We start from the raw sequence: 18,656 nt of genomic DNA, 5'->3' as shown, positions 1-18,656 counted from the left end.
GATTGATTTGAATGAGGTGTCTGTGGATCAAACAACCTTTGTGGACTGGAGTGGTCCTTTGAAGTGACCACTTGGTACACTTTGCAATGAACACATGGGACTGTCAATGAGACTGTTGACAAAAATGAGAGCGCATGGAAATGGACAGGAGGTAGGAGACAGAGTGTATGGATAATAGGTATGTACAATTGGTAGGATGTGACTAGTGGAGTGCCCCAGGGATCTGTACTGGGGCCTCAGCTTTTCACTATATTTATACATGACTTGGATGAAGAGGGCCGTATATATAAGAACATAAGAAATAGGAGCAGGAGTAAGCCATACGGCCCCTTGAGCCTGCTCCGCCATTCAATCAGATCATGGCTGATCTTTGACCTCAACTCTAATTTCCTGCCAGATCCCCATATCCCTTGATTCCCCTGGAGTCCAAAAATCTATCTATCTCAGCATTGAATATACTCAACATCCACAGCCTCTGGGGTAGAGAATTCCAAAGATTCACAACACTGCGTAAAGAAATTCCTCCTCATCTCAGTCTTAAATGGCCGACCCCTTATCCTGCAACTATGTCCTCTAGTTCTAGACTTTCCAGCCAGGGGAAACAACCTCTCAGCCTCTACCTTGTCAAGCCCCCTCAGAATCTTATATATTGCAATGAGATCACCTCTCATTCTTCTAAGCTCCAGAGAATATAGGCCCATTCTACTCAACCTCTCCTCGTAGGATAACCCTCTCATCCCAGGAATGAATCTGGTGAACCTTCGTTGCACCGCCTCTAAGGCAAGTATATCCTCTCTTAAAGATATAAGTGTTTTTTTAAAAAATTAATTCATGGGACGTGGGCATCGCTGGCAAGGCCAGCATTTATTGTCCATCCCTAATTGCCCTCGAGAAGGTGGTGGTGAGTCACCTTCTTGAACTGCTGCAGTCCATGTAGTGAAGGTTCTCCCACAGTGCTGTAGGGAGGGAGCTCGTTCCAGGATTTTGACCCAGCAATGATGAAGGAACGGCGATATATTTCCAAATCAGGATGGTGTGTGACTTGGAGGGGAACGTGCAGGCGTTCCCATGCACCTGCTGCCCTTGTTCTTCTAGGTGGTAGAGGTCACGGGTTTGGGAGGTGCTGTTGAAGAAGCCTTGGCGAGTTGCTGCAGTGCATCTTGTAGATGGTACACACTGCAGCCACGGTGCACCGGTGGTGGAGGGAGTGAAAGTTTAAGGTGGTGTATGGGGTGCCAATCAAGTGGGCTGCTTTGTCCTGGATGGTGTTGAGCTTCGTGAGTGTTGTTGAAGCTGCACTCATCCAGGCAAGTGGAGTGTGTTCCATCACACTCCTGACTTGTGCCTTGTAGATGGTGGAAAGGCTTTGGGGAGTCAGGAGGTGAGTCACTCGCCGCAGAATACCCAGCCTCTGACCTACTCTTGTAGCCACAGTATTTATATGGCTGGTCCAGTTAAGTTTCTGGTTGATGGTGGGGGATTCGGCGATGGTAATGCTGTTGAATATCAAGAGGTTAGACTCTCTCCTGTTGGAGATGGTCATTGCATGGCATTTGTCTGGCACGAATGTTACTTGCCACTTATCAGCTCAAGCCTGGATGTTGTCTGGGTCTTGCTGCATGCAGGCATGGACTGCTTCATTATCTGAAGGGTTGCGAATGGAACTGAACACTGCAACCATCAGCGAACATCCCCACTTCTGACCTTATGATGGAGGGAAGGTCATTGAAGAAGCAGCTGAAGATGTTTGGGCCTAGGACACTGCCCTGAGGAACTCCTGCAGCAATGTCCTGGGGCTGAGATGATTGGCCTCCAACAACCACTACCATCTTCCTTTGTGCTAGGTATGACTCCAGCCACTGGAGAGTTTTCCCCGATTCCCAATTACTTCAATTTTACTCGGGCTCCTTGGTGCATGGATGATCCATCTCGGCCTCCTCCTGAGATCCCCACCATCACAGAAGCCAGTCTTCAGCCAATTCGATTCACTCCACGTGATATCAAGAAATGGCTGAGTGCACTGGATACAGCAAAGGCTATCGGCCCCGACAACATCCCGGCTGTGTTCCAGAACTAGTCGCGCCTCTAGCCAAGCTGTTCCAGTACAGCTATAACACTGGCATCTACCCGATAAAGTGGAAAATTGCCCAGGTATATCCTTTCCACAAAAAGCAGGACAAATCCAATCCGGCCAATTACCGCCCTATCAGTCTACTCTCAATCATCAGCAAAGTGATTGAAGGTGTTGTCGACAGTGCTATCAAGCGGCACTTACTCACCATTAACCTATTCACCGATGCTCAGTTTGGGTTCAGCCAGGACCACTCGGCTCCAGACCTCATTACAGCCTTGGTCCAAACATGGACAAAAGAGCTGAATTCCAGAGGTGAGGTGAGAGTGACTGCCCTTGACATCAAGGCAGCATTCGACCAAGCAGCCGGATTGGATTTGTCCTGCTTTTTGTGGAAAGGATATACCTGGGCAATTTTCCACTTTATCGGGTAGATGCCAGTGTTATAGCTGTACTGGAACAGCTTGGCTAGAGGCGCGACTAGTTCTGGAACACAGCCGGGATGTTGTCGGGGCCGATAGCCTTTGCTGTATCCAGTGCACTCAGCCATTTCTTGATAGCATGTGGAGTGAATCGAATTGGCTGAAGACTGGCTTCTGTGATGGTGGGGATCTCAGGAGGAGGCCGAGATGGATCATCCACTTGGCACTTCCGGCTGAAGATGGTTGTAAACGCTTCAGCCTTGTCTTTTGCACTCACGTGTTGACCTCTGCCATCATTGAGGATGGGGATGTTTACAGAGCCGCCTCCTCCTCCTGTTAGTTGTTTAATTTTCCACCACCATTCACGAATGGATGTGGCAGGACTGCAGAGCTTTGATCTGATCCGTTGGTAGTGGGATCGCTTAGCTGTTTATAGCATGGTGCTTCCACTGTTTAGCATGCATGTACTCCTGTATTGTAGCTTCACCAGGTTGGCACCTCATTTTTAGGTACGCCTAGTGCTGCTCCTGGCATGCTCTTCTACACTCCTTATTGAACCAGGGTTGATCCTCTGGCTTGTTGGTAATGGTAGAGTGAGGGATATGCCACGCCATGAGGTTACAGATTGTGATGGAATACAATTCTGCTGCTGCTGATAGCCCACAAGACCTCCTGGATGCCCAGTTTTGAGCTGCTAGATCTGTTCTGAATCTATCACATTCAGCACAGAGGTAGTGCCACACAACACGTTGGACGGTGTCCTTAGTGTGAAGATAGATAGATTAAGTGAGTGGGCAAAACTGTGTCAGATGGAGTTCAATGTGGGGAAGTGTGAGGTCATCCACTTTGGACCCAAGAAAGATAGATTAGTGTTTTCTAAATAGCGAGAAGCTAGGAATTGTGGATGAGCAGAGAGATTTAAAGGGTCCAAGTACAGAAATTACTAAAAGCTAGTGGACAGGTACAAAAAATAATTAAAAAGGCTAATGGTATACTGGCCTGTATCTCAACGGGGCTGGAAGTTATGTTACAGTTGGACAGAGCTCTGGTTAGACACCATCTGGAGTACTGCATTCAGTTCTGGGCATCACACCTCAGGAGTGATATATTGGCCTTGGAGGGGGTGCAGCACAAATTCACCAGAATGGGAACATAAAAAATAGGAACAGGAACAGGCACAGGCCATAAAGCCCCTCGAGCCTGTTCCGCCATCCAAGATCATGGCTGATCTTCCACCTCAACTCCACTTTCCCGCCTGATGCTCATATCCTTTCATTCCCCTAAAGTCCAAAAATCTATCTATCTCAGCCTTGAACATATTCAACGACTCAGCATCCACAGCCCTCTGGGGTAGAGAATTACAAAGATTCACAACCCTCAGTGAAGAAATTCTTCCTCATCTCAGTCTTAAATGACCAACCCCTTATCCTGAGACTCTCCAGCCAAGGGAAACAGTGTCTCAGCAGCTACCCTGTCATGTCCCCTCAGAATCTTATATGTTTCAATGAGATCACCTTTCATTCTTCTGAACTCTTCTACTCAATCTCTCCCCATAGGATAACCCTCATCCCAGGAATCAATCCAGTGAACCTTTGTTGCACCGCCTCTACGGCAAGTATATCCTTCCTTAGGTAAGGAGACCAAAACTATACATAGTACTCCAGGTGCACTCTCACCAAAGCCCTGTACAATTGCAGCAAGACTTCCTTACTCTCGTACTCCAACCCCCTTGCAATAAAGGCCAACATACCATTTGCTTTCCTAATTGCTTGCTGTACCTGCATGTTAACTTTGTGTTTCGTGTACAAGAACACCTAAATCCCTTTGAACACCAACATTTAATAGTTTCTCATTCTTTAAAAAAATATTCTGTTTTTCTATTCTTCCTACCAAAGTGACTAACCTCACATTATACTCCATCCGCCACCTTCTTGCCCAATCACCTAACCTGTCTATATCCCTTTGCAGACTGTGTCTTCCTCACAGCTTACTTTCCCACCTAGTTTTGTATCATCAGCAAACTTGAATACATTACACTCAGTCCCTTCATCTAAATCATTAATATGTAAATAGCTGAGGCCCCAACATTGATCCTTGCGGCACCCCACTAGTAACAGGCTGCCAACCTGAAAATGACCCATTTATTCCCACTCTCTGTTTTCTGTCCGTTAACCAGTCCTCTATCCATGCTAATATATTACCCCCCAACCCCATGATTTTCCTTTCATAAAACCATGTTGACTCTGCCTAATCATGTTATGATTTTCTAAGTGCCCTGTTACCACGTCCTTAATAATGGATTCCAGCATTTTCCCGACCACTGATGTCAGGCTAACTGGCCTGTAGTTCCCCGTTTTCTCTCTCTCTCCTTTCTTGAATAGCAGGGTTACATTTGCTACCTTCCAATCCACGGGGACTGTTCTAGAATCTAGGGAATTTTGGAAGATCAAAACCAATGCATCCTCTATCTCTGCAGCCACCTCTATTAGAACCCTAGGATGTAGGCAATCAGGTCCTGGGGATGTCAGCTTTTAGTCCCATTAATTTCTCCAGTACTTTTTGTTTACTAACATCAATTACCTTAAGATCCTCACTCTCATTAGACCCTTGTTCCCCACTATTTCTGGTATTTTTTGTGTCTTCTAGTTGGAGAGGTACAAAATATTTGTTTAATGTCTCTGCCATTTCCTTATTACTCATTATAATTTCTCCTGTCTCAGCCTCTTAGGGACCCACATTTACTTTCACTACTCTCTTCCTTTTTACACACTTGTAGAAGCTCTTGCAATCTGTTTTTATATTTCTTGCTAGTTTACTCATTTTATTTTCTCCCTCTATCAATTTTTTGGTCATCCTTTGCTGGTTTCTAAAACTCTCCCAATCCTCAGGCTTACTACTCTTCTTGGCAACATTATAAGCCTATCCTTAACTTCTTTAGTTAGCCACGGGTGGATCACTTTTCCCATGGAGTTTTTATTTCTCAATGGAATGTATATTCGTTGAGAATTATGAAATATTTCTTTAAATGTTCACCATTACTTACCTACCATCATATATTTTAATCTAATTTCCTAATCTACCTTAGCCAATTCGTCCCTCATACCTACGTCATTGGCTTTGTTTAAGTTTAAGACTGAAGTAAGTCACTCTCAAACTCACTGTGGAATTCTATCCTATTATGATCACTCTTCCCCAGAGGATCCCTTACTATGAGATTACTAATTAACCCTGTCTCATTACAGTTGGTTCCATGATGTATTGTTCTAGGAAACTGTCTTGAATGCATTCTATGAACTCGTCCTCCAAACTACTTCTGCCAATTTGATTAGGCTTGTATTCTCTTGAATATAGAAGATTAATAGGTGAACTAATTGAGGTGTTTAAGATGATTAAAGAATTTGACATGGTAGGTAGGGAGAAACAATTTCCTCTGGTGGGTGAGTTCAGAACAAAGGGGGCAGAACCTTAAAATTAGAGCTAGGCCGTTCAGGGGTGATGTCAGAAAGCACTTCATCACACAAGGTGTAGTGGAAATCTAGAACTCTCACCCCCAACAAGCTGTTGAGGCTAAGTAAATTGAAAATTTAAAAACAGTGATTGATAGATTTTTGTGAGGCAAGGATATTAAGGGTTATGGAACCACGGCGAGTGGATGGAGTTAAGATATAGATCAGCCATAATCTAATTGCATGGCAGAACAGGCTCGAGGGGCTGAATGGCCTACTCCTGTTCCTTTGGTGTAGGTTGAATGTGCAGTACCCCTGCACACTGAGTTACTTCGTTAAGTTTTGGAAAGGGTGCAAAGGAGGTCCACTAGACTAATTCCCAGCTTAAAGCATCTTAGTTATCAAGGTAGGCTAAAAGAGCTGGGATTCTACACTTTAGAGAAGCGTGGACTTAGCAATGATCTGATTGAGGTTTATATGATGAAGAAAGGAATTGACTGTGTTCCAGTTGACCGTTTGTTCCAATTAAATGTGTTAGGGAGGACAAGGGGGTCACAATTTTAAGTTGTACAAGGCCAGATCTAGGTTAGATGTTAGGAGGTGGTTCTTTTCCCAGAGAATAGTGGACCTCTGGAATAGGCTGCCAGCTCGTGCGGTCGACACCGATTCGCTGAATTCCTTCAAATGAGAGCTGGACTTGCTTCTGGCTGGGGCAGAGATCACCTCTTACAAAAGGTAGGTAATGTAATGCATAGAATTGTCAGGGCCAGAGTAATCTCCTGGACTAGTTTTGATCGCCAAAGGGGTTTGAAGAGGAATTTCCCAAAATTTTCAAATATAGAATTTAAAATTTTTCAAATTTACAAAATGCCACATTTTTGACTTGGTGCAACACCACCCTTCCTTTTAGCAAGAGAATAAAAAAAGCACTCAGAATTGCCTAAAGATGTAACGGTTATTGAAAGCATAGGTGGCGTTACTGATGAAACAGTGCAATGATAAATCAAAACTTCTTACCATCCGGTACCAGCTCGAATTGGGGTCTCCCCTCAATGACACTTTTAAGAGTTGCCAGGTGCCCTTCGATCACCTCCCCATCAACAAATTTTCCAAGCAGTGCTATCCTGCCCTCAGGATAAGCATAAGCTATTTTATCACCAGTCATCTCCCCATCTTCATTCACCTCTCCTACAAGGCAGCCTCCATCCTGTCACACAAAATAACATGTCGCTTGATTCATAATACACCATGTGTGTAATGACTTTTTGTATTTTCTCCTAAAAAATCCAGGAATCATAGGCCGCGAATTTCCTTAGAGCTGCTCCCACTTTGCCACCGTAACTTCACTGGAAGTGCAGCAGAAACCCTGTTTCCGTGCATAAACGAAGTTTCCACCGCACTTCTGGTAAAGTTATGGCAGCAAAATGGAAGCAGCTTTGAGGAAATTCCTAGCCATAGTGAAAAACCTTGATGAGAGACATTTATGGACATGAAAATGCCAATGCAAGGCAATGTTTCTTTTTTAATCTTAATGTTTTTATTTTGCCAGTTTTCTCCCATCTTCTCCCTGAAGGCACCAACTCTTGCTGGTGTACAGTTCTATGTACACCAGCAATCATCCAGTTCCTTGCCTAAGTGGTCATTCTGCATGTGTGAGCACATACAGCAAGCATTGGCAGGCTATTTCACCACAGGGGGCATTACAACCAAGCCTATGCAAAACTCCCAGCTGGTGTTACTCTGCAGCAATCAGAAGTGGGAACTTAAGTTAATTTTTCTTTCTCCCTAACCTAGGTGCATTGAGGCCAATTAAAGCAACAAAACTGCTGCCCTGGCTGAGATCAGATAATTCAGCACAGACTGGAGATCAAACATGGGAACTTTTGGTATATGTGCAACGTAGTCTTGATGTTTAAAGCCTTTGGCTATTTAACTGAAGCTTACCAAAAAATACATCCAGCAAACACCCCATCGAACATTGTCCCTGTATTGACCCCTGAAGGTCAACTGTCCTTCTGAATTATATTCCTGAGCTATGCCATTCAATTCTCCATCAATGTAGGTACCATGGAGGGTACTTCCGTCCTCATAGGTATACACAGCTTGTCCTTGTAAAGCATCATCAACGCAGTTCCCTTCCAGTGTGCTGAATAATAAAAAGGGATATATTATGTCACACTTTTCAAAAACACTTAGTACTCTTTGGTTCTGACTACAAGAACAATTGATAGATGCCCATCAAATATTCATCTGGGTTATGAGTAATTTTGATAGGCTGTAGATGTTCACATCATTTTTGAAATTGCTGAAATAAGCACGGGACTGGCTGCGCTTGCTCCTATGTTTTTGCAAAGCTAACTGTAACACTTTGCAACCAATTAAACATTAATTCAGTTCCAACCTAGAAATTAGTAAGTAGGTACACATACCAACAAAAATAGGAACTGAAACAGATTAAGCAGGTGTTTCAGGCTAAATTTCACACTGGATCAGATTTGCAGACTAATGGGAGTGACTGGCACAATGAATTTGATGTTGAGATACAGGATGGTTTATCTGACCTCTAACTCTCTCTGTCACTTCCAATTTTCTTAATTTGGCTGACTTACTTTCAGGGAAGTCAGAACACCAGAGGCAGGATTTTTCTATGAATATATACTGTGGTTCATAACATGTAGCTGCGGCAAATCTGCAATTCTCCCCCTCCCCCACCTGAGCACCAGAAGTGGGTATTTTGCCAGCATCCGCTCACAAAGCATCATGTGCATCTAATAACATTCACTCAATATTGCTCTGTGCCAGTTTTGCTGGTGGCAGAGAGGGTCCAAGAGGGACTGACCGTTTCCTCCAAGCAGCTGGGTAATATGTTGCAACAAGACGTCATTTGTCACATGCAGCCTCCTTATCTTGATTAGGCCTCAACAGGAAAAGGAGAGGTGCTTTCCAATTGAAAGGAAGAGCTGTTTGCAACTATGTTCTAGCCACCTGATCTATCTCAATGGCTGGGTAAGGTCCATAAAGGTTGAATGAATGAGAAACCACATTACTGGCCTGTACAATGGACTGAGTGCTCAGCCTGATAGCCACCAGAATACAGTCTCTTCCTCCAGCAACAGTGCTTATATTTGGTGCCAGGGACGAAAAAAAAATTTCAAAGTGGATCTTGGCACCACATTTGTTGTAGAGTGCTGCATCAAAATCACGATTGTTGAAAAGTGAAGGGGGCATCAGAAGAGAGCCACCTAATATTGGAAAGGAGGTGGAGGAAGAAGAAAGAGTAAAAGGACATAGAATAATAATCATGGTAGATTTTTAACTACCCCCAAATAAACTGGCAAGAAGAGGTTGGTAAAGGGGTACAGGGAATGGAATTTTTACAATGTGTGAAGGACTCTTTTTTTTACCCAGTACGTAAAAAGCCCAAGAGAGGAAGCACTGCTGGATCTAGTAATGGGAAATGAACCAGAAAAGGTAAGAGAACATAGAGGCACATCTAGGCAATAGTGATCAAAACATAATGAGGTTTAAGATAAAGATTGAGAAGGACAAAGGCCAAAGGAATAAATTGGAAAAAAAGTTAATTTTCAGGGGATGAGAATGGAAGTAGGGAAAATAAACTGGAAAAATTTACCAATAAACAAAGAAATAGACCTGCAGTGGGAAACATTTAAAATGGTGATCGAGTGTGTCCAGGAGAATTATATCCCACTAAAAAGAACAAACTAGCCAGTAATGATACGCATGGATGAATAAAGAAATAAGGGCAAAACTGAAATTAAAGAAAAAAAATATACACTAAGTAGATAGACAACAAAGGATAGTTTGACAAAAGGGAATATGAAAAGGTTAGGAAAAATTTTAAAAAAACAATTAGGATGGCAAAGAAAAACTACAAAATTAAATTACCAAGGAATATAAAAAGAAATAGTAAAGTATTCTACAGACACATAATAACAAAAGAAAAATCAGGATAGGGATATGGCCACTATACACACGATAAACTCACAGGTAATGACAGTGAAATGGCAGAAATATTAAATAATTACTTTGCCTCAGTATTTACCAGGGAGACTAACAAGGTGGGCACAACATTAGAAGAGATCAAAAAAGATATAAAGACATTTAAGATAGAAAGGGGAGATAATTGATAAACTAATCAAAGTTAAGAGAGGATAAAACTCTTGGTCCGGATGGACTGCATCCACGAATATTAAAAGAAGTTAAGGAGGAGATAGCAGAGGCACTATTACATATATATAAAAATTCATTAAACGAGGGAATCGTGCCAGAGGACTGGCAGACTGCTAATGTGATTCCTATATTAAAAAAGGGAGATAGAACAAGTCCAGGGAACTATAGACCAATTAGCTTAACGCCAGTGGTAAGCAAGATAATGGAATCCTTACTCAAAAGGTGTAACAGAAAAACATCTAGAAACCAAAAATATAATAAAAATAGTCAGCATGGATTTCAAAAGGGAAGGTCATGCTTGACCAACCTTATTGAATTCTTTGACAAAGTAACACAAAGGGTAGACAAGAGTAATGCAGTAGATGTAATATATTTGGATTTTCAAAGGGCCTTCGATAAGGTACCACAGAGTAGACTCATTACTAAGGTCAGAGCATGTTGAGTCAGGGGACAAGTGAATAGCAAGCTGGCTAAAAAACAGAAAACAGAGAATAAGGGTTAAAGGTAGTTACCCAGACTGGCAAAAGGTGGGAAGTGGTGTTACACAAGCATTGGTGCTGGGACCACTGTTGCTTACCATTTACATAAACAATTTGGACTTGGGAATCGGATGTTCAATTCCAAAATTTGCAGACGACACCAAATTGGGGGGTATAGTTAATAGCAAGGAGGACTGCGACAAAGTACAGGAAGACATTAATAAACTTGCAGAATGGGCATGTAATTGGCAAATGAATTTTAATATAGATAAGTGTGAGGTATTACATTTTGGTGGGAAGAATAAGGGGGCCACAAACTGTTTGGACAATAAGAGTCTAAATAGGACAGAGGAGCAAAGGGATCTGGGGGTACAGATACACAAATCACTAAAAGTAGTGACACAGGTTAATAAGGCCATAAAAAAAGCAAACAAAGCACTGGGGTTCATTTCCAGAGGGATAGAATTGAAAAGCAGAAAGTTATGTTAAACATGTATAGAACCTTGGTTAGACCACACTTGGAGTACTGTGAACAGTTCTGGTCTCCATATTATAAAAAGGATATAGAGGGACTGGAGAAGGTGCAAAAAAGATTTACTAGGATGATACCAGAACAGAGAGGTTAAACCTATCAGCAAAGATTGAGCAAGCGGGGGCTCTTTTTTCTAGAAAAGAGAAGACTGAGGGGTGACCTGATAGAGGTCTTTAAGATTATGAAGGGATTGATAGGGTAAATGTAGAGAAGGTGTTTCTACTTGCAGGGGAGACGAGAACTGGGGGTCATAAATATAAGATAGTCACTAATAAATCCAATAGGGAATTCAGGAGAATTTTCTTTACCCAGAGAGTGGAACTCGCTAACACAAGTAGTTGAGGTGACTAGCATAGATACATTTAGGGAAAGCTAGATAAACACATGAGTGAGAAAGGAATAGAAGGATATGCTGATAGGGTTAGGTGAAGTAGGGAGGGAGGAGACTCGTGTGGAGCAAAAACTCTGGCATGGAACGAATATCCTGTTAGTGTTGCGCATTCTATATAATTCTACCTAAGTTTTTGAAGTTATTAGCTTTTTCCTTTCACCCCAGGTAAGTTTTCAACCATTTGCCATGGACAGTAACAATTGTCTCCCTCAGTCCAGCGCTTGTGTTAGTGGTTGCCAAGCTGCCACTTTAAAAAGAGGGATGGGTATTCTGTTTTCCAAAAATGTAGGCTTCAAGAACAACAATTTGAGTGCCATAGCATGCAATGCTACCGCTAGTTAGAAGTAAGGCAACTAGTTATAGTTGTACTTTATTTTTTCCCTCCCCCAATTTTCTTACCCTCCTCTCCTAAAAGTACAGTTTCATAAGCGATACCCTGGTACCTTGTCTAAATGCCTGATCCTCACATTTCAGCTTAGAATGTCAGGCTTTTCTATCATAGAAGGCATCACATCTGCACTAGATCCTCTCAACTGACACTCAAACATGCACTTTCCAGCAGGAGTCAGTTAATAACAATCAGAAGCGGGAACTCTGATTTTCCCCCTCCTAAAACAGTTTGAAAGTTCTAAAATGATTTTGGCAAATCCATCACTTGTGCATTTTACAAATTACAAGAATGCCTGCTGTCATCAAGGTTTAGCAGGTGAATGCACAATATGTTATGACACAGCCATACAGCCCATGAAAGTCACAGGATCAATCCTTGATCTATGTTGAGTTAGCTAATCTCAACCAAAAAAACTAGTCAGCCACAGGAGCCCTATACTAGACTGGTGGAGGTAAACTGGCCGCAGTTCCTATTCCTGTCTGCTATCCATTGACTCTAGCAAGAAGTGCACATGTGGATGTTGTCAGAATTGGACTCAACTATGACAACTTCCACTGTCAAATAGCATAATACCCATTATATAGCCTCACACATAGAAAAGACCAGAGGATCACTGCCATCTGTGGAACTATGCCCTACTTCCAGTTAACCTATTCATGAGAGAAGGGATAAAGGGTAGGGAAAAGTCTGCAACAGTGAGACAAAGTACTGGTATAACACAGTAGAACAAATAACATGCTGTGCCAAAGTGTGTGAGGATCCTGAATTGTGTCTGACTTCACCCCACAAGGTGACACTGAGCAGTAAGGCACTCCCACAGTCAGGATGATTTTTTATTTTAAAAAGTCACCCCAGGTAGTCTTCAACCAGAACCAACAGTGGTAACTCATTAAAGCAAGGAAAATGTGGTCATGAGCCAAATTTAGTTAACAGCCTAATGGTGCGTGAACATTTATCTAATAGTGATCATAATATGATCGAGTTCAACACTGTGTTTGAAAGGGAGAGACCCATATCAGCTAAGATTCTAAATTTAGGTTAAGCCGACTTCAGCGGGATGAGACAGAGACTGTCCTCAGTAAACTGGGCAAATCTGTTAATGGGTAAAACAACAGAAGATCAGTGGGAGGTGTTCAAAACAGAGTTTAATGTGATACAGAACCAGTTTATACCCTTAAGAGCTCTACTTGCTAAAAAAAAAACAGCCATGGACGACAAAAGAGGTAAAGGACAACATAAAACTAAAAGATAAAGCATACAAAAATGCAAAAAATAGCACAAATCCTGGCGACTGGGAGAGATACAAAGAACAGCTCAGGGTGACAAAACAGATAGTAAGAGCTACAAAAGAGGAGTATGAAAAGAAACTTGCAAGGGATATCAAAATCAACACAAAATTTTTTTTTACAGTTATATAGGAAAAAGATAGTGGTCAAAAGCAGTGTGGGCCTCTTAAAAACTGATAATGGTGATATTGTAAATGAAAATAAGGAACTGGAGGACATGTTAAATAATTACTTTGCATTAGTATTTACAGTAGAGGAAGACACCCCAAGGAAACTAATTTTGAATCAGGGATGGGGACTCACCATAATTAACATAAGCAAATTAACAGTAATGAAGAAAATAATGGCACTAAAGAGTGACAAATCCCCAGGACCACATGGTTTCCATCCCAGGGTTTTAAAGGAAATGGAGGAGAACATTGCAGATGCCCTAACTATAAGCTTCCAAAGTTCTCTTGGTTCAGGAACTGTTCCTTTAGATTGGAAAATTGCACGTGACTCCACTATTTAAGAACAGTGAGAGAGGGAAACCATAGAATTATAGACCAGTTAGTCTAACATCTGTTGTCCGGGAATTACTAGAGTCTATAATTAAAGGATAGTATGACTGAACACCTTGAAAATTTTCAGCTGATCAGCATAGATTTGTAAAGGGTAGGTCAAGTCTGACAAATCTATTTTTAAAAAAATTCAAAGAGGTGACTAAAGTAGTGGACAGGGGAACGTCTATGGATGTTGTTTATATGGACTTCCAAAAGACATTCGATAAAGTCCATCGTAAGAGACTGTTAGCTAAAGTTGACGCTCATGGAATGGAGGGCAAATTATTGTCCTGGTTAGGAAACTGGCTGAACAGCAGGAGACAGAGTTGGGGTAATGGGCAGGTATTCAAATTGGCAAGTTATGATTAGTGGTGTCCCACAGGGATGTGTGTTGGGCCTCAACTATTTACTGTATTGATTAACAACTTCGATGACGGGATAGAGAGCCACATATCCAAGTTTGCCGATTACACAAAGATAGGCAGCTTTGTAAGCAGTGAAGATGGAAACATAAAATTAGAGAGAGCTATTAATAGATTAAGTGAATGGGCAAAACTGTGCCAAGTGGATTTCAATGTAGGCAAATGTGAGGTCATCCACTTGGACCTAAAAAGGATAGATCAGAGTACTTTCTAAATAGTGAAAAGCTCGGAACAGTGGAGGTTCGAAGAGACTTAGGGGTTCATGTACATAGATTAAAATGTCATGGACAGGTACAGAAAATAATCAAAAAGTTTTATGGAATGCAGGCCTTTATATCTAGAGGACTAGAATACAAGGGGGTAGAAGTTATACAAAGCCCTGGTTAGACCACACCTGGAGTACTGTGTTCAGTTTTGGGCCTTAGGAAGGATAGATTGGCCTTGGAGGGAGTGCAGTGTAGATTTATTGGAATGAAACCTGGACTCCAAGGGATAAATTACGAGGAGATTACACAAACTAGGGTTGTATCCCCTGGAATCTAGAAGATTAAGAGGTGATTTGATTGAAGTTTTCAAGATATTAAGGGGAACTGATAGAGTAGATAGAGAGAAACTATTTCTGCTGGTTGGGGAGCCTAGGACTAGGGGACAAAACCCATAAATTGGAGCCAGGACTTTCAGGAATGAAGTTAGGAAACACTTCTACACGCAAAAGGGTGGCAGAAGTTTGGAACTCTGCCACCTACCTGTAGCAATCTAACACTTGCAGGGTCAGTGAAGATTGCAGTTTTCTATACTACAGAGTAACCTCTATCACAGATAGGTTGTAGGAACACAGGAACAGGAGTAGGCCATTCAGTCCCTCGAGCCAGTTCCACCATTCAGTTAGATCATGGCTGAACTGTATCTTAACTCCATCTACCGGCCTTTGTTCCGTAACCCTTAATATCCTTGCCGAACAAAAATCTAGCAATCTGAGTTTTGAAATTTTCAAATGACCTGGCCTCAACAGCATTTTGGGGGAAGAGTGTTCCAGATTTCCACTACCCTTTATGTGAGGAAGTGTTTTCTGACATCACTCCTGAACAGCCTAGCTCTAATTTTAAGGTAATGCCCCCTTGTTCTGGATTCCTCCATCAGAGGAAATAGTTCCTCCATATCTACCCTGTCAATTCCTTTGATCATCTTAAACACCTCAATTAGTACATCCCTTAACCTTCTATATTCAAGGGAATATAAGCCTAGTCTATGCAACCTCTCCTTGTAATTTAACCCTTTGAGATTGTATTCTCTTACACTACACAATGTGATGGTGGGTGGGTGAAGGGGAATCATCTAGTACATGTACTAGCTACTTTCCAGGCCAATTGGGTTAAACGTAGAAACCATTGATCTTCCAGCAGTGGAGATGAGGCTGGCTGCAACACCAGTGGTGTGTGCCTGAAACTACTAGCAGTTTATTTTCTTTGACAAATCACACTACACAGTTTAAACGTTGAAGATCACCCAAAAGAAACAAACAGAGGGGCTGAGGAAAATTGGGAGCCACAAATTCTAACATAGGCAGCTGAGCAGCAGAAAGATACCAGGAGTTTAGCAACACTCCATAATGAAACAGGGAGCCAGCGAGTAGGTAAACTTTGATAAGTAAGGCATTACTATTGCTTTTTAAATGTTTTAAATTGTTACATTTCAGTTAATTTCGGTGACGTTTAAGCGCAAACTGGTTGCTGAGTTTAGGTAGCCTGCAGCACACAGGTCTGTGAATTGTTTTGTTTTGCTATCATTGCATGTGTGTGTTTTATTTTTCACTGAGAAGGGGGTATGGTTGGTTCAAGATGCATTCTCTACTTTTGAGATTTTATCCACCTGCTGGTTTAGCTCTGTCACTGGCACAAAAAAAAACTGTATAATCAGATCAGCCAGAGGCAGTCACTCCATTTCTCTCCTCCCTCAATACCAGTAACATGGTGTTATCGCATCACTGGTGCAGTCAATGCTTTTTGAATCTTTATCAAAAACAGGCGCAAGAATGGAGTCTGCAGTTCCTTTTTTATTTAAAGAAAAATAATTTCTGGATCACGTCAGACATGATTTTTGGTCCTGAAATAAGTGGTAAACAAGGTCAGAGGTAACATTTCCAGCTTTCAGAAACTCACCATGGATTTAGAAAACTTCCACAGTAGCAAACAAAATGATGCAGTCAATTTATACTCCCATTTACTTCTAGAAAATAGAGTATACCTATACAATATGGGGGGGGGGCTGGATTTTATGCCCCAATTATACTGCATACTTGGTATCAATGTGAATCTTTTGTACTGTATTGATTCCAACATGCAGTATGATGCTGTTGATTTCATATGATATTTACATTGAAAATTGGGCATAAAATAGTCACAATAAATTGGCTAATTGTGCAGTGAAGTTATTGATTGGACCCCTCCCCTCAAAAGCGAGGATAAACAACTATTATTTTGTTCTCTATATGCGACTGGTGCAAATGCCACTGTTCATTTGGCATGAGGTCATCACTGACTGGCAACTGGAAATCTCACCCTGGGATTTGAATGGATAAAAGTAAATTTAAAAGCAGCATAGACTGTGCATTACTCAAAGGGATAGTAACGTTAAGTGAAAATGGGAATAGACTGATACTTTATAATTTGCATTGATCACAAAATGTTTGTTAAAGTGGAGACTGGTTTTTAAGTATTTAACTTTCCTGATGAGTTTGTATAGTTCTCTAGAACACTAAAAACCACTGCAGCTCAGCACTGCTGGTTTTACTGTTCCAAACATTAAATGGCAACGCACTGTGTTATTTACATTTCTTAGTGCCAGCAGGATACAAAATATCACACTGAACAGACTACATCACAAGATAGACACAACTGCAGTGTATAAAAAAAATTTGTAAACTGTTAAACAAAAATGTATTGTTTTATTATTTTTCTCCCTTCTCTTCCACCCCCATTCAATTTTTTCCTCTCCTGAGGGCACTGACTGCATGCTGGATCCCACCGGTGCTGCTTGCCCTCCGGTATCTTATCGAAGTGGCTTTTCTTCACTGTGAGCCTAGAAAGCGAGTGTTCTCGTGTTGTTCAAACACGGGAGCATCACAATCAGGGCCAATCCTAGCCTCATCTATGCACATACACGCTTTCCAGCAGGGGTCACTGTTTAGCAATCTGGAGCGTGAAGCCTGGCTGATGCACTCCTTCCCAGCCCAGCACTGAAGCAAAACAAAGCCCCTACTACCAGCCCAGATGAGATCAGCAAACTCAATAGACTGCCGATGCACATTGTCAAGGCTCACGCATGAAGAATGTCAAGATAGGGTGGCTGGTGCTTGTGGAACTGTAACCAAGGAGCAAACCAATGACATCAGAAAAGGACACAAGAGAATTGGCAAAAAAGGGCCCACTAAGCATAAACTCCCACTTCAGTTACCCCGTGTCATCAAAACATTTCAGCCGAACTCTGGCAACAGGTGCTTCTACGGTCATCCACAGTCCCTGAATGCGAGCAACTTTACCCTTTACATAAAAGTAGCCCTTTACCTGGGCGCCGTGTACTATCTTAAAAGAGGAGCCACTGTTTCTCAACCCCCCTTACGTGCATCCCATTCATCATGACGAGGTGAAGATAAGGAGTCAACTGGCCATCTCATGTCTTAAGAGCTCATGCAACATCCCCGGTTTGCATTGCAGGATTTCAAAGAGACCAGCAGTGGTTTGCAAGTGGTCTGCCTTGCCATGTCTAAAACACATGACCTCATTGCCCTCAGCCCTTTGACTTTTGCTTGACTGCCCCCCTCTGGCCTTGAACCTATGCGGCTGGCTCGCTGAGCAGTTCATCTGCAGGACTGCAAGGTACTGATAATTTATATTGATCATTTTATGGCCTCGTAAGCACACGTGCCTCACTGCTGGAGAGTTTTACACTCCTGCTCAAGTAACCAAATTCCTAAATCATATGGAGCTATTTCTAGAAATCTGCCCCTTAGTATAAAAAGACCTTCATGCATCAGCGTTTCTGGGAATGGAGGCGAGTGGGTTGATGCTAGGGGGAGACCCCACCCGGTGTGAATGGCACCCTTGGGTGTCAACCTAATTATTTTCTGCCAGACTCCTGGGCTGCTGGAGCCTGCTCCAGTTTGTTGGTTTTTCATGATCCCATTCTACTTACTTGTCCTCCTGTAGCTCTTCTCACCCTCTCGTGTCTTGTATATGTTTTTTTCCTTTGATTTCTCTCCTTATTCCTTTTTGTATCCTGCACATATCACTTCTACATTTTAACCATTTCCTGATCCCCACCGTAGCACTTCATAGGTCAGTCTATGCCTTTTCTTGTATACGTGAGGTTGTTGCTTGTATTTTTCTCCCCCTTTCCCTTGTTCTGTTCCTCTTTAAACACTGCTTATCTTTGATACATTTCAGTTCTGAGGAAGGGTTTAATACCTGAAAAGTCAACTGACTTG

The 18,656-nt window shown here is 42.1% G+C and overlaps 1 protein-coding gene across 2 annotated transcripts in view; it reads right to left on the bottom strand.

Annotated features, from left to right (window-relative positions):
- setd7 (SET domain containing 7, histone lysine methyltransferase) overlaps positions 1-18,656 on the bottom strand; it is a 38,718-nt gene that overhangs the window by 14,950 nt on the left and 5,112 nt on the right. For both annotated transcript variants that reach the window (XR_010964587.1, XM_067994029.1), the window contains exons 3-4: positions 7,884-8,085; positions 6,957-7,146 (exon numbers count right to left, since the gene is read on the bottom strand). Coding sequence is in view for 1 of the 2 variants with exons in the window: in XM_067994029.1 (XP_067850130.1) it covers positions 6,957-7,146; positions 7,884-8,085 (392 nt within the window). In the remaining variant the exon portion in view is untranslated. The remainder of the gene's footprint in view (positions 1-6,956; positions 7,147-7,883; positions 8,086-18,656) is intronic.

This window comes from Heptranchias perlo, chromosome 1 (genome assembly GCF_035084215.1).
Source record: "Heptranchias perlo isolate sHepPer1 chromosome 1, sHepPer1.hap1, whole genome shotgun sequence".
Lineage (NCBI taxonomy): Eukaryota > Metazoa > Chordata > Chondrichthyes > Hexanchiformes > Hexanchidae > Heptranchias > Heptranchias perlo.
Note: the sequence above shows the minus strand (reverse complement) of the source record. Positions and strands in the feature narration are given on the sequence as shown.